General features: G+C 45.5%; 1 protein-coding gene across 1 annotated transcript in view; it reads right to left on the reverse strand.

Annotated features, from left to right (window-relative positions):
• The window catches only part of wdr11 (WD repeat domain 11), a 158852-nt gene that overhangs the window by 125576 nt on the left and 8720 nt on the right, over positions 1-24556 (reverse strand). Inside the window, exons 2-3 of the mRNA XM_072479339.1 lie at positions 23104-23215; positions 6855-7008 (exon numbers count right to left, since the gene is read on the reverse strand). Coding sequence (XP_072335440.1) covers positions 6855-7008; positions 23104-23215 — 266 coding nt within the window. The remainder of the gene's footprint in view (positions 1-6854; positions 7009-23103; positions 23216-24556) is intronic.

Here is a 24556-nt window from a genome sequence, read left to right on the forward strand (position 1 = left end):
GTCAATGGATGAGAAGCAGTTTTGCATGATGGTTAGCATCTATTGACTAAAACCATAATTCATATAGTTTAATCTTCCCAAATGAAAATATTATATTCCCCACAGAGAGGTCTGGGTCCAAAACGGTAAACGGTAAAATAGTAAAAGGATTTAATATTACTCCAGACTTTGTAAGTTTAGAATCGTCTGGTTGTTGATATATTTACACTGAGCAACAACAACTTGTAATTATATAGCATCATAACATGCTCCAAGGTGCTTCACGCATCTGCAAAGAGAAAATGGATGGCAATTGAAAGGAAGCAGTGTGAGGGATGAGCAAAATTTAGGTCAAAGGAAAGAATTTTAAGGCTATTTAATAAGATAGAAATGGAGAGGAAATGTCTACAGAAGAAATTCCAGGGTGTGATGAATAGGTGATCTGAAGGTACGAGTGCCAATTGTGCAGATGCAAGAGATAGAGTTCAGGCCTGGAACAGGTTTGAGAAATGTTTGGCATTACTGAAGGAGGAGAAAGCCATGGAAGAATTTATGCACAAGAGGAACTTTAAGTTTAAGATGTTTGTGGACCAATCAGGGACAGGGGTGAAAAATGAACACAAAAAAGGTATAAATAGCAGAGTTTTGGTTGAGCACGTAGGTTAACAATGATTCTAATTGAACATATTGCACCTTCTTCCCAGTAAAACAATCTGGGCCTGCTTGAATCTCTAACAATCAACCACCCAGCCTTGTTGTCAAGCAGACTTCAGGACAGGTCACAGGACGACTTTCATTTTACTTTAAATTAAAATATAGCCTCAAAACATAACAGCCTTATAAACCTCAATTATAAAACTATCAAGACAGCAGTGGAGTCTGGAGGTGTTGAGGGCCTGGGTGTGTGTTTCACTAGGTGAGCTGAAGTAGAGGTAGTTAATTTTATAGAGGTAACAGTGTTTACAATGGAGAAGATATGGCGTTGAAAACTCGGTTGTGAATTGAACAGGATGCCGGATTCAGCTGGGTACAGCATCCAGGGAAGGGGATAATAATAATCTTTCTTGTCACAAGTAGGCTTACATTAACACTGCAATGAAGTTACTGTGAAAAGTCCCTCGTCGCCACACTCCAGCGCCCGTTGGGGTACACCGAGAGAGAATTCAGAATGTCCCAATTACCCAACAGCATGTCTTTCGGGACTCGTGGGAGGAAACCGGAACACCAGGAGGGAACCCGCGCTGACACAGGGAGAACGTGCAGACTCTGCACAGACAGTGACCAAAGCCAGGAATCGAACCCGGGACCCTGATGCTGTGAAGCAACTGTGCTAACCACTGTGCTACCATGAGTAGGTAGCAATGGTGCAGAGTTTGGTCAAGGGCATCAATCCAGTCTTTACTCAACTTTAGTAGCTATAGATATGGCTGATTCAGGTAGGCACCCTTCCAATCACGTACCAATTCCATTACCAAGATTGCCTACTTCCACCTCCGTAACATCATCTGATTCCCTTTGCTCAGTTCATCTGCTGCTGAAACATTCGCCTTTGCCTTTGTTATCTCTAGAATTGACTATTCCAATACTCTTTTGGCTGACCTTCTACCTTTCATCCTTTGCAAACGGGTGCTCATTCAAAATCTGCTGCCTCTATCTTAACTCCCTCCAAGTCTCATTAAACCACCAACTTGTGCTTGCTGACCTACGCCTACTCCCCATTAAATTTCAAATGCTCATTCTTATTTTCAATTCTCTTCATGGCCTCCATCTCTAACCTTCTTCGGCCTGATAAGCTTCTTTGAGATCTCAGCACTCCTCCAATTCTGTTTAATGTGTTGAAGGGAATGTCACTGGGGAGCCTTTACAATTTTGAAAATGTGGCTTGTACATCGAAATCAACAGGAATGTAGAGCAGTAAATATGGAGGGTAAATTTAAAAACAACAAAAAGATGCATACAAAATCAGAATTAAGCACCCAAAAAAAAGCACAACATTCTTCCTCACTGCAAGCAATCTGGTCAAAATTAGAAAAGACTGAGCAACGGTCTGTGTGTGTGTGTGGAGTCTGCATTGTGATTGGAGCTTTGCTCAATAGTGGCAAAAGCTGGGATGGGATGAACATATTGTCCTCATGTCTGTCATTTGCTATTGACCCAAATGTTTGCGATCTTTTAGGCCATGTGATTGATTTGTATCCCCCACAACCTTGACGTTGGTCGGAGCAAATTTGCAAGAAAACAGAGGGTGGCAGTGTCAACATATATCTAATTGTGACAATGCAAAGATAAATATAAATGAAATTAGTGCCACAATGCCTTTGCTATAAGTGGCTCTCGTTTGTCCAGCCCAAGGATCTAGAGTACTGACTGCTGATATTCACTTGAAGTCGATGAGGAAATCACTTAAGTATAATACAGCATGACAATGTCTGTAGGTATCAGTAAGTAATTCACAAGTTGCAATGAACTTACCTCATACAGGCTGGATCACACAGTATGGAGAAATTATAAATCAGAACTTTGTCTTTCCCTCCGTACTGCAGATATGTCAACTTAGATTATGTTCTTAGGTCACTAAAGTGGGGCGTGAATCCACAACCTTATGAATGGGAGGTGTGAAGGCAATTAAGAGGGTGCAGAAAAAAAATCACAAGAATGGGTCCAGGGTTAAAGGACTTCAGTTTTGAGGGTAGGCTGAAGGACCTGGGGCTGTTTTCCTTGTAAACGACAGGGCTGAGGGGAGATTTGATGGGGGAATTCAGAGCCATGAGGGGCCTTGACTGAGTAGATGGGAAGAAGCTGTTCCCATTGGTGAAGGGATCAGAAGGTACAGATTTGGGATATTTCATAGAATTTACAGTGCAGAAGGAGGCCATTCGGCCCATCGAGTCTGTACCGGCTCTTGGAAAGAGCACCCTACCCAAGCCCACACCTCCACCCTATCCCCATAACCCCACCCAACACTAAGGGCAAATTTGGACACTAAGGGCAATTTAGTATGGCCAATCCACCTAACCTGCACATCTTTGGACTGTGGGAGTAAACCGGAGCACCCGGAGAAAACCCACGCACACACGGGGAGAACGTGCAGACTCCGCACAGTCAGTGACCCAAGCCGGGAATCGAACCTAGGACCCTGGAGCTGTGAAACAATTATGCTAACCACTATGCTACTGTGCTGCCCCATATCTGGTAGGGGAAGCAATGATAACAAGAAAACTTGTTTCATGTAGCGAGAGGTCTGTAGTACCCTGCCTGGAAGTGTGCTGAGGCAAATTCAGACGTGGAATTCAGATGGAAATTGGGTCATTATCTCCCAGGAAAGGTCAGGGAGTGGCACTAGGTGAGCTGGTTTTGCAGAGAGCTGGCATGGACATGATGGGTTGATTAACAATAATAACCTTTATTAGTATCACAAGTAGGCTTACATTAACACTGCAATGAAGTTATTGTGAAAAACCCCAGTCACCACACTATGGCGCCTGTTCAGGTCCACTGAGGGAGATTTCAGACTGTCCAATTTACCCAACAAGCACGTCTTTAGGGACGTGTGGAGGAAACCGGAGCACCCGGAGAAAACCCACGCAGACACAGGAACGCTCCGCACAGACAGTGACCCAAACCGGGTCCCTGCCACTGAGAAATAACAGTGCTAACCACTGTGCTACCATGCTGCCCACCATCCTCCTTCTTTGTTCTATCCCTTCCATGATACTGGCCTCTTGCATATCCTTAATTTTAAATGCTCCAGTATTGACAGTTGTGGTAACTCGAACACAAAAAGGTAGTTGAAACACATTAATCTTATACGGTAATCTTCTTTAATATATAAAAATAACTAAGTTCAATATACAGGAAGGACTCAAAAACGGAAGCAGCTTGTTAAACATTGAAATAACAATAATCAAATAGAATTAGAACTAACCGCAGTTAAATACTACACAGGTAACAACAAGAACACATATTGCTGGCAAGAGCAATGCATTTAAATAAGATGCATCACCATAGCAATCAAGAAAACAGCCAATAGCTACCAGACACCTTGGCCACAAGTTCTGGAATTCCCCACCTGAACCTCTCCACCATTCGACTTTGCTCTCGGTCTTTCTGCAAGATCCTCCTTAAAACGTATCTCAATGACCAAACAATTGGTTATCTGCCCTAAGGTCTCCATCTGTGGCTCAGTAATAATGTTTTTATTGAAACCACTCCTATTAAGTGCCTGAAGAAATTTAGTTACGTCAACATCAGGTGAGTCCAGTCAAAGGACAGGTTTCGCTTTGACTCTAATTTCACTTTGTTTTTTTTTTTCAGAATTTCTTGGTGCCATTTTGTCAGTGGAAGCTATTCTCACCTCTTCCCTGGCATTCAGCTCATTCCATTCTGGAACTAGATTGTGATTAAATCTGCAGCCAAGTGTGATGGAATTAAGGAGATAAGACACCATTCCGTAAATAAGATACAGAACAAATAGATCACGATGCAGCCCAATCCCCTCCTGTATAAAACTCATAAAGAGTATGCAAATGACTGAAAATTTAAGGAACTCAACCTGACAGGTATGCGGTACGGTGGCACAGTGGTTAGCATTGCTGCCTCACAGCCCAAGGACCTGGATCCAATTGTGGCCTTGGGTGACTGTCTGTGTGGAGTTCGCACTTTCTCCCCGTGTCTGCATGGGTTTCCTCCGGGGTGCTCCGGCTTCCATCCACAGTCCAAAGATGTATGGGTTAGGTGGGTTGGTTATTCTAAATTGCCGCTTTATGTCCAAAATGTGTAGGTGAGCTGGGGTTATGGGGATAGGGCAGGGGTGTGGGCCTAGACGGAGTGCTCTTCCAGAGGATCAGTGCAGACTTGATGGGCCGAAAGTCCTCCTTCTGCTCTGTAGGGATTCTATTCTATGATCTATGGACTTTAATACGAAATGTAAAGTGCAGTGGACCTTTCATTTTTTTTCTGTAAATGAAGGAGACTTATATTTTGCAATGTATTATAATTATTTGTATACTGAAATGTTCATAATTGTACAAACATGTTATTATTTTATTTTCATGATTGTATATAATTATGTTATGAATTATAATCACTTGTTTTACTGTATTGTCGTCACAATTTGGCACATGCCGTGTGAAGTTGTTTTTTCGATAAACCAATTATGCAATTATCTAAGTAGCTCTGGCATGACCTGAACGGAGCTTTGGTGAGCAAATTACAAGTGATTGGGTCCCACTTGATAGCACTGCTGATGCTCTTACATGCACATTATTGCTGATCAGGAGGTCCTTAATGGGACACGAATTGACTGGATTTGATTCACTTTGTGAACTGGACAATCTTCCACATTGTCATATAACTGTACTGCGGCAACTTGGCTAGAGGGAGTCCTACTTCTAGGACATACGGTTTCCATACTAAAGTGGAATGTTGCCTTGGTCCATGGCTAAAATAGGTTGGACACTGCCATCTATAATGGCTACTTCTTCGAGCAGAGCCAGGGCTGGATTATCCACTCAACACTTATGGTTGAAGGCAGTGAGCAAATATTTTGGCCTCGTCCCTTGCACTCACATGCTGGACCCTACCATAGTTGAAGATGGAGATATTAATAGAGGCTCCACCTTTCGATAGTTGCCTGTTTCGGCAAAATTGAAGAACTTCTAATCATTTTCAAATATTGTGCAGCTGAGCTACAATCCAGCCAACTGTGAGAATATGGTAGTTCAAAAACAAATTAAAAGGCATAATCGCTCCATTAAAGCAAGCCATTCTAGCACTATTAAAGGTGTTACAATCCAGTTAGAGGCTAGTAATTTTTTGCTTAAAGTAGACAAAGTTTTAAATCCTAGGTACTTAGTAAGAGAATAAAGCCACAGGTTCCACATTTTTTAAACAAACAAATAAACTTTACGATTCAAAAAGTCATAAAAGTGAAACACTTTATAATATCCATCTTATACTCCAACAATCAGAATTAAAATGAGGTAGGTGAATTAACAAGCACATGACACTATACAAATAAATGGTAGATGCAATCAAGACAGATCCCACAGATTTCTCAGCAACCCAACCAGATGTCAGCATCCCCTGAGAAAAATACAATCTCATTAAAAAAAATTCTTTCTCACGAGGGATTGCAAGTCTTCATTTTCAAAGATCTTGCCTCTGAATTCCCTCCAACTGTCACTCCAACTTGGATTGCCTTAATGACTGCTCACATTCTGATGACTTAATTTCTTCCCCGGAGATTACATTTCACTGGCTTCCCAAGGCTGCACTCCTGCACCAAGTAATGGGGACAACTCCAGCTCTTCAGCCATGCTGAGGACCCTGCCAACTGGAGTACTTTTGCTTCTTGGAGCCTCTTCTTCAGCTTCCCAACATTCAGTGGTTACTCTTTCTAATAGATCCCACAGTGGTCTCCCTTTCTGGGTTATCTCTCTCTCCGACTTGGGACTCCGATTGTTATGGCGCCAAACTGGGTCCCGTGATTGTTGTTTTTGTGCAATGCAGGTTCACTGCCTAATCCCTGCAGCTCTCAAAAGAACACCAAAAACTGGGCATTCATGATCTGTCACCTGCTTGGGCCAGGAATCTTGGGCCTACCAGAAAATGGAATCCTTGGAACATTGCAAATTCACATTTCGGAACAGACTCCAATATGTAAACCCACAGGTAAATGACTCAAACAGAAGTAACAGCCAGTGAGAATTAGCAGAAGGTCTTTCAGTAAAACGGCAGAGATTCTCATTTTGAACTTCTGAATCAAGCTACAAAGATCAGCAAGAGAGAGTACTCCACTACAACATTCTCATCACACTGTACTTGTGTAGAGATCAGTAAACATGCGCCACACTACATTTTATCATGACTCTTACCTTGAATGGGTTTGGTGTATTCCTGAATCTCGCATCGAGCTGCTCCTGTAGCCACATCCCAAACTATAATCTTTCCTACGGTATCTGCAGATGCCAGACGCAGGGAATAGGGAGAGCCAATACTGTGGTGGTAGTTTTCTCTAGCCCACTTTACCTGTTCAAATTAAAACAGACTCTAGAATTAGGCATAAAACAGAAAAATGCTCAAAATATATAGTGCCTCAATCAGAATCTTTAGAACAGGCGAGTTAGGATATTTTGGTGTGTAATTCATCAGAATTTGATTTAAACTTGTTAGTCATTAGACTAATAGGTCCAATAATTGCCAAAGCAAAAACCATAGAACCACAGAATCGATACAGTGCAGAAGGACGCTATTCGACCCTCCGAAAGAGCACCCTACCTAGGCACACTCTCCGGCCCTTTCCCTGTAACCCCACCTAACCTGCACACCTTTGGAACAGCAGATTAAAAACTAAACACATTAAATGGAACATGCCAGTTAGAATAATCTAATGAGTTAACCCTACAAGAAACTGTCTGTATGTCAAAGTTCAGAACATAAATACATTCACCTAGATAAGATCCTGCAACATCACCAGCACCATGCCACAAGAGTCTACTTTATCAGTAAGGATGTTGAAAAATATTGAGGAGTCTGTAGGTCCAGGATTAATATTTGTGATCCACTGCTCTAAAGATAATTACATAGACTTTGAAAACATAGAATTAGTCTCTGGTGACAGTAGTGTCTTCTACCCTAGTTCAGAACTCTCTTTAAACAAAGATCACTAGAACTTGAAGAATTACATGAAGCACTGATGGGATTTTTTGAAGGAAAGGTTTTATTATGAAACTATGAAAGATAGTGGGCAATAACTTCAACCCAGTAGCATAAAGTGATATCCCGCTACAATTACAGCACTGTAAATAAAGCACACTGCCCTGCTCTGGGAAACTTTGTTCAAATCTCCACTGGCTGGAGCTACTTGGGACCTGCAGAGAGAGAGACCTGCAGGCAACAGCCAACTCAGGGATTCCATGTGCCTTTTCGTACTATACTCACTGCTGGAAAGCAGGGTAGTTTAAAGGGCCCAGTGGAACCTGAAAAGGCCAAGGGGAAGTAAGTGCATGGAATTTGGAGGGCCCAGTCGGGTGGGGCCCATTCACAGAGTGTCTCCCGGTCACTCCCAGGCTGGGGGTTGGGTCCGGGTCTACTTGGATGGGAATGGGGCTGTCAGGAACTGATGTGTCAGGCACAGGTTGGGGAGTCCCGTGCAGCTTGGAACTGGGTCCAGAGTGTGGGAGGTGTCCTGTGCAGGGCTTGGTCTGGGAGCTGAAAATAGTTACATTGAAGTCAAACGTGTTTTATTCCTTCTATCTTTTTCAGAACAACTACTGGTGTAAAATTGGCAGAACCATTGAAAGTTAGCGATTTAAATCGCTTTATTGGATGGTTCCCAACGCAGCGCAATTGTTCAGTGAAAGTTAGCTCTTCTGATCAATTGCTACGCAAAGCCTCACCTGGGAACATCCGAGAAGAATTCCTCAGAATATCTTCGGAGTACCCTCCGAAATCCGACCCTGGGGAGTCAGAAAGCTACAGGCCAATATTTTATGCTCCTGTGCAAAATTTGACTACCAGTTAGAAAAGAAAAGCCCACAGGTTGTGTTATTGTAGAATGTTATTTCCAACCCGGAAGGGCATATCTTCCAAGTTAGTCTCTTACTTTCCCTGCAATGGTGGCCCATCATTTCACACACATCTCTTCACACCCACAGCTGTTCTGTTAATACAAAACGAGTGAGCAGCCCAGTGAATCTTGAAGCAATTATCTCATTCCAAGCAAAAGTAAAGCATTACACACATCATATAAAAACAGCTCTGACCAACCTTAGAACAAAATCAGCACAGTAAAACACGCCATCTCCCAAATTTAACTTGGAAATTAACATCAATTCAACTAATAGAAAAATGACAGCCCCTGTGCAGCAGACTATGAGATACACACTGTTGGTTTAATTGTATAGATGGTACAGCCAGATAGGAGCAATCTCCAAAGTTGAAGTCCACAATTTGCAATCCCATTTCTGCACTTAGTCCACTTGAATTGGTTTAGCGAGAATAAATGTTACCTCTATTGCTGATAATTATCCAAGTCAGGTGTTGCAGATAAGGCAGGGGGCACAATTTGGCCACCGTGCTGCGCCCAGCATGGATCTGGGCGCACCGGGTAAATGGCAGACATGCCAAAATCGAGATTTGTGCCGGGCATGAACCAGTTTGCAATTCACTGGGCCCATGCCTGATAGCATGTTACAGATCTCACCCAAAAATTGCGAGCATATCACTAACCTTCATTGGTATTCATTTCAATCTCATTAGTGAGATTGAAGCCAAAGGCAGTGGCCTCCTGGGAATTACTCGACTCCCCGAAGAGAAATTATGTGAGCCCGTTTTTGTACTCCTTTTTAAGAACGTGAAGCTGGCTCATTGGCTGCTGAGGGGAATTCAGAAGGTGAGTAGTCATTTCCATTATCCAGCATGAAGGTCAAGGGCACCGGAGCTGCTGCCCCAGTGCTCGGGGTGAGGGGGTTCCCCTCAGGGAGGTTGCTCTTGGTCAGGGGCTGAAGCATTCCAGGTCAGGGGTGATGCCTAGATATGGAGGGTGAGAAGTTGTGTGTCTGAGAGGCCTTCACGCCATTTTTAAATATTGTGGAGACCCACAACAGGGGCAATCTGCAGCCCCCAGTCTGTCCCACCAAACACTTCCAGGACAAAGACATGCTGTGCCTTCAATGCTGAAATTCAATTTCACTCTCTTTGACAGTGACCAGCCTTAGCTCCTCAGCTGAAGGCTATTGCAATGATGAATTAGCCTTGCTGTTTGTCACAGCACTTCACACTCCTCAATTTGCAAGTGCCTACTCCAGGGTACATGTGCCATGCCTCAAGAGGATGATTAGTGCATAGCATCTCAAAGAAACTGAAGCCTGAACACTGCCCGAATTCTAGAAGCGTCGGCACCATAGACTGCCAACAATCAAACACTAAAGAGCAGGCCTTCAAAGGCAGATCCTCTCGTTACCAAGATTAAGTGTGTGGATCAGGGGAGGACACCGGAACACAGCTTCCCTAATGTTCCTGGCAGAGGTCTGGGGTCTTGAAGCTCCTGATGTGGCTGTGGGTAAGTGGGCAGAGTAAGGTTTGCCAGCACAACTGGCTCACTGGGTGGTAGTCTATGAGAAGGCAAGAGTCATGAAGGGAAGGGGAGGGTTGGCTTGTGGGATTTGAGGGTCCTGGGAGGGAAGCCCTAACTGATTGTCAGTCTCTCTTTCGCCTTCTCCAATTCCTTAAATGTTGCTGCTGTGGATCCCGCAGAGGATGCCCTCATGTTGCTGGTGGCAGCCGAGGAAGGCAGATGCCAGAGAAAGCAGCAGCAGTGATGACGCAGACTAGAGGCGACACCCCATGTGCAGGGGGCCAGACATGGCACCCATGGAGGAGGAGGGCACCCATGGAGGAGGAGGGCACCCGCTCCGGCAGCTCTGAACCTTTATGCAACTGGCTCACTCCAGGGCTCAAGCGGGAACCTTTGCAGCATTTCTCAAACTACAGCCCACAGGTGCATCCCGGAGGTCATGGGTGCCCTGTATTCCCAGGCATCCAAGTACATCACCTTTGAGTTCGACCAAGCCCGCCAAAACGCCCGGGTTGCAGGATTCTCCGCCATCGCCGGTATGCCCTACATCCAGGGAGCAATAGATGGCACGTGTCCCTTGCAAACACGGGGGCATCAGGTAGTGCCCTTCATTAACATGGAGGGGTCCAGTCCCAGAATGGTCAAATTGAATGCGACCATCGCCTCCATATCATGCACGTGTGCACCCTACCCAGGGAACAGGCACATCATCACATCCTGGCGCACTCGGAGATCCACGGTGTCTTCGAGCACCACCCCAGAATCAAGGGTTGGCTCTTGGGGGACCAGGGGTCCTCACTGAGGTCCTTGCTGATGACGCTGGTGTGGAGGGCTGAGACAAAGGCAGTGACCTGATACAATGAGGCCCATGTGGCCACCCAGTCTGTCATTGAGCTTTGCGTCATGACTGCTCAAAATGTGGTTCCGATGCCTGGACCGCTCTGGAGGTGCCCTGCAGTACACCTCGAGAGGGTCTCCTGCTTTGTGGTGATCTGCTGTGGCCTCCACAACCTGGCACAGCAGTGGGATGATATGGAGGAGGAATATGCAGCCTCAACTGAGAAGGTGGCAGCAGACCAGAATGTGCTGGAGGACAAACCCGGGGAGGAGCTGCAGGAGGACAGGCAGCAGCAAGTGCCCTTCACGCCCAGAGGACCAGTGAGGCCCTCATCCACACCAGATTCACATAGGATGAGGCTGTGCCCGTCAGCTCAACCCATCCCCCAGATTTCCTCCTTCCCCTGTCCCTCAAAGAACAAAGAAAAGTATAGCACAGGAACAGGCCCTTCGGCACTCCAAGCCTGCGCCGACCATGTTGCCAGTCTAAACTAAAATCTTCTACACTTCCGGGGTCCGTATCCCTCTATTCCCATCCTATTCATGTATTTGTCAAGATGCCCCTTAAAGATCATTATCGTCCCTGCTTCCACCACCTCCTCCGGCAGCGAGTTCCCACTACCCTCTGTGCAAAAAAACTTACCTCGTACATCTCTTCTAAACCTTGCCCCTCGCACCTTAAACCTATGCCCCCTAGTAATTGACCTCTCTACCCTGGGAAAAAGTCTCTGACTATCCACTCTGTCTATGCCCCTCAATTTTGTAGACCTCTATCAGGTCGCCCCTCAGCCTTTTTTCCAGTGAGAACAAACCAAGTTTATTCAACCTCTCCTCATAGCTAATGCCCTCCATACCACGCAACATCCTGGTAAATCTCTTCTGCACCCTCTCTAAAACCTCCACATCCTTCTGGTAGTGTGGCAACCAGAATTGAACACTATACTCCAAGTGTGGCCTAACTAAGGTTCTATACAGCTGCAACATGACTTGCCAATTTTTATACTCAATGCCCCGGCCAATGAAGGCAAGCATGCATTATGCCTTCTTGACTACCTTCTCCACCTGTGTTGCCCTTTTCAGTGACCTGTGGACCTGTACACCAAGATCTCTCCGACTGTCAATACTCTTGAGGGTTCTACCATGCACTGTATATTCCCTACCTGTATTAGACCTTCCAAAATGCATTACCTCACATTTGTCCGGATCAAACTCCATCTGCCATCTCGCCCCCAAGTCTCCAAACGATCTAAATCCTGCTGTATCCTCTGACATTCCTCATCGCTATCCGCAATTCCACCAACCTTTGTGTCGTCCGCAAACTTACTCATCGGACCAGTTACATTTTCCTCCAAATCATTTATATATACTACGAACAGCAAAGGTCTCAACACGGATCCCTGCGGAACATCACTAGTCACAGCCCTCCAATCAGAAAAGCACCATTTCATTGCTACTCTCTGCATTCTATGACCTCGCCAGTTCTGTATCCATCTTGCCGTGTAACTTCACCTTTTGTACCAGTCTGCCATGAGGGACCTTGTCAAAGGCCTTACTGAAGTCCACATAGACAACATCCACTGCCCTACCTGAAAAACCTTGAAAAACTCTATCAAGTTAGTGAGACACGACCTCCCCTTCACAAAACCGTGCTGCCTCTCGCTAATACGACCACTTCCTTCTAAATGGGAGGAAGAATTCTCTCCAGTAATTTCCCTACCACTGACGTAAGGCTTATAGTTCCCTGGATTATCCTTGCTACCCTTCTTAAACAAAGGGCTATTTTCCAGTCCTCCGAGACATCACCTGAAGACAGTGAGGATCCAAAGATTTCTGTCAAGGCCTCAGCAATTTCCTCTCTTGCCTCCTTCAGTATTCTGGGGAAGATCCCATCAGGCCCTGGGGACTTATCCACCGTAATATTTTTCAAGACGCCCAACATCTCTTCTTTATAGATCTCAATGTGACCCAGGATATCCACACACCCCTCTCCAGACTCAATTCCATCTCTTTGATGAATACTGATGCAAAGCATTCATTTAGTACCTTGCCCATTTCCTCTGGCTCCACACAAAGATTCCCTCCCCTGTCCTTCGGTGGGCCAACCCTTTCCCTGGCTTCCCTCTTGCTTTTTATGTACGTGTAAAAAGCCTTGGGATTTTCCTTAACCTTATTTGCCAATGACTTTTCGTGACCCCTTTTAGCCCTCCTGACTCCTTTCTTAAGTTCCTTCCTACTTTCCTTATATTCCACACAGGCTTTGTCTGTTCCCGTCTAGCCCTGACAAAGGCCTCCTTTTTCTTTTTGACAAGACCTATAATATTTCTCGTTATCAAAGGATCATGAAATTTGCCATATTTATCCTTCTTCCTCACAGGAACATGCCGGTCCTGAATTCCTTTCAACTGACATTTGAAAGCCTCCCACATGTCAGATGTTGATTTACCCTCAAACATCCACCCCCAATCTATGTTCTTCAGTTCCCGCCTAATATTGTTATAATTAGCCTTCCCCCAATTTAGCACATTCACCCTAGGACCACTCTTATCCTTGTCCACCAGCACTTTAAAACTTACTGAATTGCGGTCACTGTTCCCGAAATGCTCCCCTACTGAAACCTATACCACCTGGCCAGGCTCATTCCCCAATACCAGGTCCAGTACAGCCCCTTCCCTAGTTGGACTATCCAATTATTGTTTTAAGAAGCCCTCCTGGATGCTCCTTACAAACTCTGCCCCGTTCAAGACCCTAGCACTAAGTGAGCCCCAGTCAATATTGGGGAAGGTAAAGTCTCCCATCACACAACCCTGTTCCTTTTACTCCTTTCCAAAATGTGTCTACCTACCTGCTCCTCTATCTCCCACTGGCTGTTGGGAGGCCTGTAGTAAACCCCCAACATTGTGACTGCACCCTTCTTATTCCTGATCTCTACCCATATAGCCTCGCTGTCCTCTGAGGTGTCCTACCGCAGTACAGCTGTGATATTCACCCTAACCAGTAGCGCAACTCCTCCATCCCTTTTTCATCCCCCTCTATCCTGCCTGAAACATCTAAATCCTGGAATGTTTAGCTGCTAATCCTGTCCTTCCCTCAACCAGGTCTCTGTAATGGCAACAACATCATAGTTCCAAGTACTAATCCAAGCTCCAAATTCATCTGCCTTACCTGTTATGCACTTCAGGCCATCAGTCCCGCTGTTTTCAGCAACATCTCCCTGTCTGCTCTTCCTCAGAGCCATAGTGGCCTTATTTCCTAGTTCTCCCTCAATTTTTTCACCTTCTGACCTATTGCTCCGGTACCCACCCCCCTGCCATACTAATTTAAACCCTCCCGTGTGACACTAGCAAACCTCGCGGCCAGGATATTTATGCCTCTCCAGTTTAGATGCAACCCGTCCCTCTTATACAGGTCACACCTGTCCCAGAAGAGCTCCCAGTGGTCTAGATAACTGAAACCCTCCCTCCTACACCAGCTGTTTAGCCACGTATTTAGCTGCTCTATCTTCCTATTCCTAGCCTCACTGGCACGTGGCACAGGGGGTAATCCCGAGATTACAACCCTTGAGGTCCTGTCTTTTAACTTTCTGCCTAGCTCCCTGAACTCGTGCTGCAGGACCTCATCCCCTTGCTGCCTATGTCATTAGTACCACTATGTACCACGACCTCTGCCTGTTTGCCCTCCCCCTTCAGGATGCCCGCTACTCGTTCAGAGACATCCTGTACCCTGGCACCAGGGAGGCAACATACCATCCTGGAGTCTCTTTCACGTCCACAGAAGCGCCTATCTGTGCCCCGGACTATAGAGTCCCCTATGACTATTGCTCTTCTGCGCGTTTGACCCTCCCTGCTGAACATCAAGGCCAGCCGTGGTGCCACTGCTCTGGCTGCTGCTGTTTTCCCCTGATCGGCTATTCCCACCGACAGTATCCAGTATCGAGAGGGGGACAATCACAGGGGATTCCTGCACTGACTGCCTACCCCTTCTGGTGGTCACCCATCTCTCTGCCTGCACCTTGGGTATGACCACATTTATATAACTGCTATCTATGACGCTTTCCGCCACCTGCATGCTCCTAAGTGCATCCAACTGCTGCTCCAACCGAACCATGCGGCCTGTGAGGAGCCCCAGTTGGGTGCACTTTCTGCAGATGAAGCCATCCGGGACGCTGGCAGCCTCCCGGACCTGCCACACCTCACAGTCAGAGCACTACACCCCTCTAATTGACATTGCATTAATTAATTAGTAAATTAAATTAAAAAATTTTTTTTTTTTAAAAAGTTACTGTTAACTATATGTTTCCTAGCACTAGATTGCTACTATAAATATAATGCTAAATACAGTACTCTCCATCTCTGGCGCAGATACCCCTCTAAATTATGATTAAGTAATTAATTAATTATGTTTAAGTAGTTTTCCCACTTTCGCCCACAATCCCCTCCCCCCCCATCCACCCCAAACCCTCCCATTTGCCTCCTTCCCCATCCCCCTCACCCATTCCTCCCCGCTCTCCCAGTTCCCTCCTTCACCCCAATCTCCCGCCCCCATTTCCTTCCTTCCCCATTCCCTCCCCCAATTTTCATGCTCCCCCCCCCCCCCCCAATTACAATTTTCCTCCCCAATTCCCCTCCCATCACACCACTCCTTCCTCGATCACCCTATTCCACCTTTCAAGGGTCTGTGTAACATCGCCCCAGCGTGATGGGCCTGTGTTGGCACTGTCAGCACGGATCAACATACAACGCAGGAGAGTGATGATAATCGCTGAGGAAAGCTCCAGTTTCTGCAAAGGTCTGACTCCTTCCTGTCTTTCTTCTGACAGCACGCTCAAACCCATCCTCTGAACTTGTTCTGCATCAGTGGTGTTTGATCTTGGACCACTGCGCCCGAAGAGTGCGCCCGGAGAGTCGGAGAAGCAGATTGCAACAGGGCGAGGGGTGCAGGTAGGCCCACTGTGAAGATTAAGGTGACAGTGGCTACACATGCCAGGTGTAGCATGTTTTAATAGTAAACTGTAGATATTTCCATTCCCCCAAGCTACAGATAGTGACTCACCATCCACCCCCCCCCCCCCCCCTCTCCCCTGTACCCCAGTGCTCTTCAAGCTTTGTGATCTTTTGTGGTCTGCTGCTACGTCCAGTATGCCCAGGATGCACATCAGAGGTGGAGGGAAGCAGCCTGTTGCTTTCCATGCCCTGTGTCGTTTAATGCCCTTGGCAGACATTCTCTGGAGGGCCAGGAGCTGGTGGGCTCCAGCTGACTTATTGGTGTCGCCATGCCACCCGTTCTGCCAGCTGCCCTCGAGATGCACCGGCGTCAAGAGGGGAGGGATTCGGGTGAATCGGAGACCGCCGCCATCTCTTTGATGGACAGCACCAGGTTGGCCTCCAGCGCTTCCTCATTCCTGACGGTATCCGTAGGGCCCTGAGGGTCTCCATGGGACGGAGGACTGGTTGAGTGAACTCCAGAGGCCTCTGATCATCTAGCTTTGCCAGTCCTGGCGGCTCCCCATTGTTTGCACCATGGTAGCAATGCTCCTTTGTGACTGGGTCATGCACTGGAGTGTCTCGGCAATGTTCACCTGCTCCTGGGGCATGATGTCGAGGCCTTCAGCCATGTTCGTCACAGACTTTGCCATGCCTTGGACACCATGACTAAGATGCGAATGTCGTACCCCAAGTTTTCCACAGCTGTCGCCACCCTAGCAGTGTTGGCCTCAGTGCCACACATGGTCGGCAACATCTCCTGCGACCGAAGCCTTTGGGACTCCTCCAATCGGCAATGCAGTCGCTGGAATGAACCGGACACCCCCTCCTGAATCTCACGGCTGTGTCCTGTCATCTACATCAGCTCTCGGAGAACATTGCCCAAACATTCAATATTTGACTGGGCCCCAGCTGAGTCCTGAGATTCAGCAGACCAATGACTACTGTCTCCCTTGGACGTTGCTGCCGCCACCTGACGTGCATCAGCAAATGTGTGGAAGCCTGTCCACTAATATCGCCCACCGAGGGGTGTCTCTCTGCATTGGTGGAAGGTGGGGTGATAACTGTGACGCCTTGCCAGTGATCTCCTCGGTGCTCTCCTCTGTAGTGGTCTCTTGGCACACAGGATGTGAGGGGAATGACTCCGGATGGCCCGGCCTCATCAGATGGAGAACCTGCAAGACAATGGACATGTGGTCACTGAGGGGGAAGGATCATTTTGTCTGACATGAACTACTCATGTAAGACAAGTCACCTGGGTGAAGGGGCAGTGGATCCTCACCTCTCTGGCGCAGGCCAATCTCGCTGCCAGTGACTGCTCTCTCCTTGGTCAACCTCACAATCTCCAGGGCCCGTTCCTAATAGGGGATGAGGACTTGGATCTTTGGGACTCCGACCACTGTCTTGGCTCGTTCACGTTTATTATGGGCTATCTTCTCCTGCGGGGACAAAGAGAGGGCATTGTGAGCCGCACGCTTGATGGGTCAGGCGGGTCTATAGCAGGTGGCATGTTTGGCACCGCTGCAGGACAAGAAGGGGTTGTCTGGTAGGAGCCAGGGGGCTGCTGAAGAACAAGAACGAAGATCGGTGTGGGGACGGTACAAGGTGTCAGCCAGTGATCTGTGGGTGGGGTTGGGAATTTGAGGGGTGGCAGGTGGAACTGATGCCAGGACAGATGTGGTAACTTACCCTTGCAGCTCTGTGGAGGTAGTTGGTCTTCTTCTGATATTGGTCCTTTTGGTCATGCTGCCCGCACTGACAGCGGCTGCCACTGCCTCCCAGGCGGTATTGTTGACCCTGCTGCTGGGCCTCCGACCCCATCGGGGGAACAGGATGTCCCGTCTCGCTTCAAAGGTATCGAGAAGCCTGGCCAGGTCGGCATCACCAAAGCGAGGAGCAGCTCTGTGCGCTCCCATGCTTGTGTGGTGACTAGGAGTGAGTGGTGAGGGTGCATTCAAAAGCAGCTCCCTCTTGTTAGCGGTGAGATAGTGAGGTGCGGGTCTGGTGAATCAAACGGCGAGACAGCCAGCAATGGCGAGATTCACATGGGGACTCATTTTCAGTACTAAGTGCCATTGATTACGGGCCACAATCTCGGCAACCGGCCGTCGAGGAACACCCCGCAAAACACACCCAAAATTACACTTCAAAAAACCGCGGCCAGGATTCCTTTTAGTCCTGACTCCAAAGAATGTATGGCATCCTTTTATCGCCTCAACATTGTAACCAGATATATACCATTCATTTTTGTTCTGTTCATTACTCCCCAAGTACATGGGGAATGACTTTTCAGGGTGGTTTTTATTTTTCAGCCTCCAAAATGAACTGGTCATGCGTGAGCAATTAGTTGGGTGGAACGGTGGCACAGTGGTTAGCACTTGTTGCTTCACAGTGCCAGGGATCTGGGTTCAATTCCCGGTTTGGATCACTGTCTGTGCAGAGTCTGCACGTTCTCCCGTATCTGCGTGGGTTTCCGCCAGGTGCTCTGGTTTCCTCCCACAAGTCCTGAAAGACGTGCTTGCTAAGTGAATTGGACATTCTGAATTCTCCCTCGGTGTACCCGAACAGGTGCCGTACTGTGGCGACTAGGGGATTTCAGAGTAACTTCATTACAGTGTTAAAGTAAGCCTACTTGTGACACTAATAACGATTATAAATCATCTTTAGCCATAATAATGATCAAACCACAATTCTTCAAATAGCAATATTCCTTTTCGTGGAAATTTATCCATTTTTGAATCCTTTGTACTGTCATAAATGCTGACAAATTTCACATGGTGTATCAAAGACACCTTCCGAAGTAAGGTTACTGAACTGATTTTCCCCACACTTTTGAGCCACACACACAGTTCATAAATTAATGACTATGCTATCCCAATATACTCTCTGGCTCCGATCTTCAATGGATATTTCAATACTGCAGATGCCCTTAAAAAGCAACTGGAGAACATCTTGACCTCTGATGATGGCACTCGTTAATGGGATCCCCAAAAATCTCCAGACCCTATCCATTTATCATCTTTTTGGTTTAATGTTAACTCTACTTTCCGGCATAATAATCATATTTCAATGCACAAGTTAATTGCTTTGAAGACAAAACAGCTATAGAAATACAAGATAACTATTTTATCACCATCTGCTGCTCATTTGTCACATCCTTCCACTAACTTATTCATTTCCTTCCAACCATGTGAATTATGCAGAGGACATCACAGATCATAAAGAGAACAACAATTAATCAAACCTATTAAATCACTGGCTTTGTTTGAATGACAAGCATGGTGCAAAATATCACTACTTGATGATATGCATAATTAAAATCTGATTAGCAGTTGATGAATGTTGACTGGCAAATTTTCGGAATAACGTTAACTGCTTTCAGAGAGATGCCACACACACTGCAACATTCGACAGACGCTAGCAATCTAAAATGTTTAGATATCAGGCCTAACTCAAAATAATCAGTAGGCCAAGCATAATCTTTGGATAAAGAAAAGGTGGGTAAATATTTGACGTCAATGGCCCAAAACCAGTTATCATTCCTTCCTCTCGTCAAAGTTGCTGCCTGACCAGCAATATTTCCAGCATTTTCCACCAAATACCAAATCCATGATTAGCTCCACAATCCAATCATAAAATAAAGTTACAACAGCAATCACAGAATGAATTACTGCAAAGTATTTTATGCCTCATAAGTTCTGAAAGTGAACACACTCACAGGAACACAAAGGCCCAGATTCTGTGGTCAGCGACGTAAAAACAGCTCCAGCTATTCATCACAATTCTCTTGCCCACAGATTTTCTATGGCCTTTGCACTGGTGGTTACTATGGTGATTAGAAATAAAAATCATCATGACACCCGCTACAGTGGATCTGTAAATAGGATGAGCAACAGTATATCTCCTTAACCAATTAAATTAAAGAATCATTACCGAGCCATGCAGAATCAGAAACGATAAGCTGAAATATTTAGTTCAATGTAAAATCATTTAAGAATTTTTTTTTCAATCCCCAAGAATAATTAAAATCTGAAGGAACGAGACTCCACACACGTGTAAACTTACCACGCTATTAGAATTTCCCTCACACTTGAATGGACAAGTCCTAACTTTTACTGGCATGTCCAGTGGATATCTATCATGGAAGTACCTCAACTTCACACCTTGCATGTGTTTCACTGGTATAGCAGGGCAGCTTGGCTGCAACTTCCAGATTTCTGTGTTTAACTGTGCACATGCATACATCAAACATTGTCCAATTTACTCCTTTGTGCCGGTAAGCAGTGTTGAGAACAGGAGCAGGATGAGGACATTCAGCTCCTGCATTTACTCTGCCATTCAACAAAATATTGGCTGATCTTCTATCTTAGCTACACCTCACGCACTATCTCCCGATCCCCAGATTCCCGTGGTATCCAAATATCTTTTGATCTCTTACAAAATTATTTGACAATTGAGCATTCACAGCTCTCGGGGTAGAGAACACTTAACTTCACAATGCTTTAATTGAAGACATTTCTCATAGAATAACAGAAAGTTTACAGCACGCAGCCCATCCTGTCTGCGCCAGCCAAAAAAACAAGTCCCCCTAGCCTGATCACACTTTCCAGCATTCATCTGTAGCCAGACCTCACCTCCATCCTAAGTGGTTAACCCTTTATTGTGTGACGGTGACCACTAGTTCTAGATTCGCCAGGCAAGAAAAACATCCTCCCAAAATCTACATGGTCAAGCTCTTGAAGATTTGGTGTGTCTCAATGAGATAACTTTTCATTCTTCTAAATTCTAGGGAATATTACAGAATCACAGATGGTCATAGCACATGTCTTTGCTAATTCTGAAGGAGAAACTTACCTAGTACCAAAACCCCATCTTTTCCCCATAGCCCTGTAGACATTACTTTTTCAAATAATCCAATTCCCTTTTGAAGGTCTCGATTGACTCTGCCTCCCCCACACACTCTGGCAATGCATTCCAGATCTTAACCACTCGCTGAATGAAAAAGCTCTGCCTCATGTCATCATTACTTCTTGAACCAATTACCTTAAATCTGTGCCCTCTGGTTCTTGTTCCAGCGACGGGAACAGTTTTTCACAATCTACACTGTCCAGAACCCTCAGGATTTTGAACACCCTAACAGATCTCCTATCCACCTTCTCTACCTGGCTGAGTGGGCAAATACTTGGCAAATGCAATATAATGTGGGTAAATGTGAGGTTATCCACTTTGGTGGCAAAAACAGAAAGGCAGATTATCTGAATGGTGGCAGTTTAGGAAAAGGGGAAGTGCAACAAGACCTGGGTGCCATGGTGGAACAGTCGCTGAAGGTTGCCATGCAGGTACAGCAGGCGGTGAGGAAAGCTAATGGCATGCTGGCCTTCGTAGCGAGAGGATTTGACAATAGGAGTTGGGATATCGTGCTGCAGTTATACAGGGCCTTGGTGATGCCACACCTCGAGTATTATGTGCAGTTTTGGTCTCCTAGTTTGAGGAAGGACATTCTTACGATTGAGGGTGTCCAGCGAAGGCTCACCAGACTAATTCCCAGGATGGCAGGACTGACATATTGAAGAAAGACTGGATCGACTGGTCTTGTACTCACTAGAGTTTAATAATAATAATAATCTTTATTAGTATCAAAGAAACATATAAAATCCTGATGGGACTGGACAGACTAGATGCGGGAAGAATGTTCTCAATGTTGGGGACATCCTAAGAATAAAGGGTAAGCCATTCAGGACTGATACGAGGAATCAGAATTGAGTATAAGAATTGGCAAGTCATGTTGCAGCTGTATAGAACCTTAGTTAGGCCACACTTGGAGTATAGTGTTCAAATCTGGTCTCCACACTACCAGAAGGATGTGGAGGCTTTAGAGAGGGTGCAGAAGAGATTTACCAGAATGTTGCCTGGTATGGAGGGCAATAGCTATGAGGAGCGGTTGAATAAACTCGGTTTGTTCTCACTGGAACGAAGGAGGTTGAGGGGAGACCTGATAGAGGTATACAAAATTATGAGGGGCATAGACAGAGTGGATAGTCAGAGGCTTTTCCCCAGGGTAGAGGGGTCAATTACTAGGGGGCATAGGTTTAAGGTGAGAGGGGCAAGGTTTAGAGTAGATGTACGAGGCAAGTTTTTTACGCAGAGGGTAGTGGGTGCCTGGAACTCGCTACCGGAGGAGGTGGCGGAAGCAGGGTCGATAGTGACATTTAAGGGGCATCTTGACAAATACATGAATAGGATGGGAATAGAGGGATACGGACCCAGGAAGTGTAGAAGATTGTAGTTTAGTCGGGCAGCATGGTCAGCACAGGCTTGGAGGGCCGAAGGGCCTGTTCCTGTGCTGTACATTTCTTTGTTCTTTGTTTGTTGAAGAACCTCTTCTCGCAGAGAATTGCGAATTTGTGGAATTCTCTATCACAAAAAGCTATTGGGGCCAGTTCATTGGGTATATTCAAGAGGGAGCTGGACATGGCCCGTGTGGCTAAAGGGATCAAGAGGTATGGAAGAAAGTGGGAGTGGGATACTGAATTTGCATGATCAGCCAGGATCATATTGAATGGTGGTGCAGGCTTGAAGGGCTGAATTGCCTATTCCTGCACCTATTTTCTATGTTGCCCCAATTTATTATGTAACCAAGGTTTCTCATTCCTGGAGTAATTCTTGAGAATCTTATCTGCACTCTCTGTAATGCCTTCACATCCTTCTTACAATGTGACATCCAGAATTGGACAGGGAGTCAAACTATTGTTTTATACATGTTTAACATAACTTAATTGCTTCTGTGCTCCATGCCCCTATTAATAAACCTTCAGATATTGTATGCCTTATTAACCGCTCTGTCGCCCTGGCATGTCACCTTCAATGATTCATGCAAATATATTCTCACCAGTTTATCACCAGTGAAACTAAAAGGTTAAAACAGATAAGTGAAAACACTGAGTTAAAAGAGCAGTATGCTTTAATATGAGACTAAAGGCTTTCATGTTAAAGAAATTGCTAAAGTGTTTCTATTTAACACTTGCTAGCAGCAGGATCCATTTATGTGCTATTAACATACTGCTTATAGCATGAGTGTATGTAATAAGTTCACAGACACACGTCAAATCTAGCTATACCTTTTCTAAACAGTCAAGTTATAACTGAAAAGAAAGGACTGGTGTTATCCTTGATAATGATTGCAATCTGATAGGAACCGAACACAAACAATGAACAATAATGACTTATTACCTTTACAACATTTGCCTTGTGCCGTTCCAGGACCTGAATTGTTTGCGACGTGCGTGGATCAATGATCAATACAAGTGAATGACAACCATGGGCAATTAAGCCTTGCCAACCCCTGGAAGAAAAAAGGTGCAGTTAATATGTTCCACCAATTCAAGAACAAAATCTCCAAATCAAGTTGCCAATCAAAAGAAAACGAAAAAATGAAATACATCACTACCTAAATTCAATAAAATGACTATGTAGATCTCAAAATGCTATAGTTGCTATTCTGATTTCTCAATTACCGTTAGATTGTAAATTACACCATATAAATTAGAGATGTGTACAAAGGTGATGACACTGAATGACGGAATGGATGTCTATTCCTGCTCTTATTTCTTATGTTCGATGTTGAATTACAGATGCCAGTCTCATCCAAAACAACATGCCCAATATAACCAGTACGGCCTTGTTAACTTCACAGTTCACTGGGAAACAACATGTCTCAGAGCTTTTTTTTGACCCTTCATTCTGTTGATGTCACTCACATGATCAGAGCTCCACTGTCTTGGACAGAACACTAAAGCTGGCAGTGTAAGGGGGCATGATTAGATTGCACTCTAAGAGATATGGAACTGTCAAGTGTGGCTTGCAGTCAGCAGAATCTATTTTATACTCCAAATTGCCTGAGAAAAATAAACATGTGTCCATACAAGCGTGAGCCCACAAACAATATATTTCAAATGGTTTCCTGAACATTAAAGAAGCCTCTACTTAATGTTATACGGTGCCCAGTAAGTTCAAAAGAACCTTAAAGACGTTTTTAAACCCAGCTTGACACCACATTGAAATTAGGCCCCACATGCTGTTGATTCCAATGAAGGTGGCTCCCATCAATCACGTTGTAACTAGATGCCTTCCCAGCAGAATGGGACCTAACACCACTGCTTTTCCATCATTTTTGCATCACTGCAAGGAAAAATTCTAACCAGCACCACTAATCCAGAGTTCTAGCTATAAATTGTGGTGCTTTAAAACAGGGTTTTTCAAAGAGCAGGTCGTGGCCCAAGTGTGGATCGCAGGCAGGTGTCAGAAGGGTCGTGGAGCTGAAGGTCGCGACGGTGTTCCCGAAGGACCTCGGCGATGTTGTTGAAGATTAAAGCTCTACAATTAGCGGAACACCCAGCCGAGCTGTTCTAAAACAGTTGCAAGACGGTCATCTATCCGAAGCTGTGAACAGCGATGTTCATATACCAGAGAGAAAGTAACCCCTTTTTGCGAATAGCGCGAGTGAGTCTTGTCACAAGAATCTGTTATTTGTATCAATTTGGGTTCTGCTTCCATTCACATCGCCAAGAAATATTGAAATCTCTTTGGTTTCAGAAGGGTAGGATTAAGACTATTTTCTCGATACAGATGTATGACTGGGCATTTCCCTTTTAATGCATTTCTGGCTCCACCAGACAAAAAAAAA

This window comes from Scyliorhinus torazame, chromosome 16 (assembly GCF_047496885.1).
Source record: "Scyliorhinus torazame isolate Kashiwa2021f chromosome 16, sScyTor2.1, whole genome shotgun sequence".
Taxonomy (NCBI): Eukaryota; Metazoa; Chordata; class Chondrichthyes; order Carcharhiniformes; family Scyliorhinidae; genus Scyliorhinus; species Scyliorhinus torazame.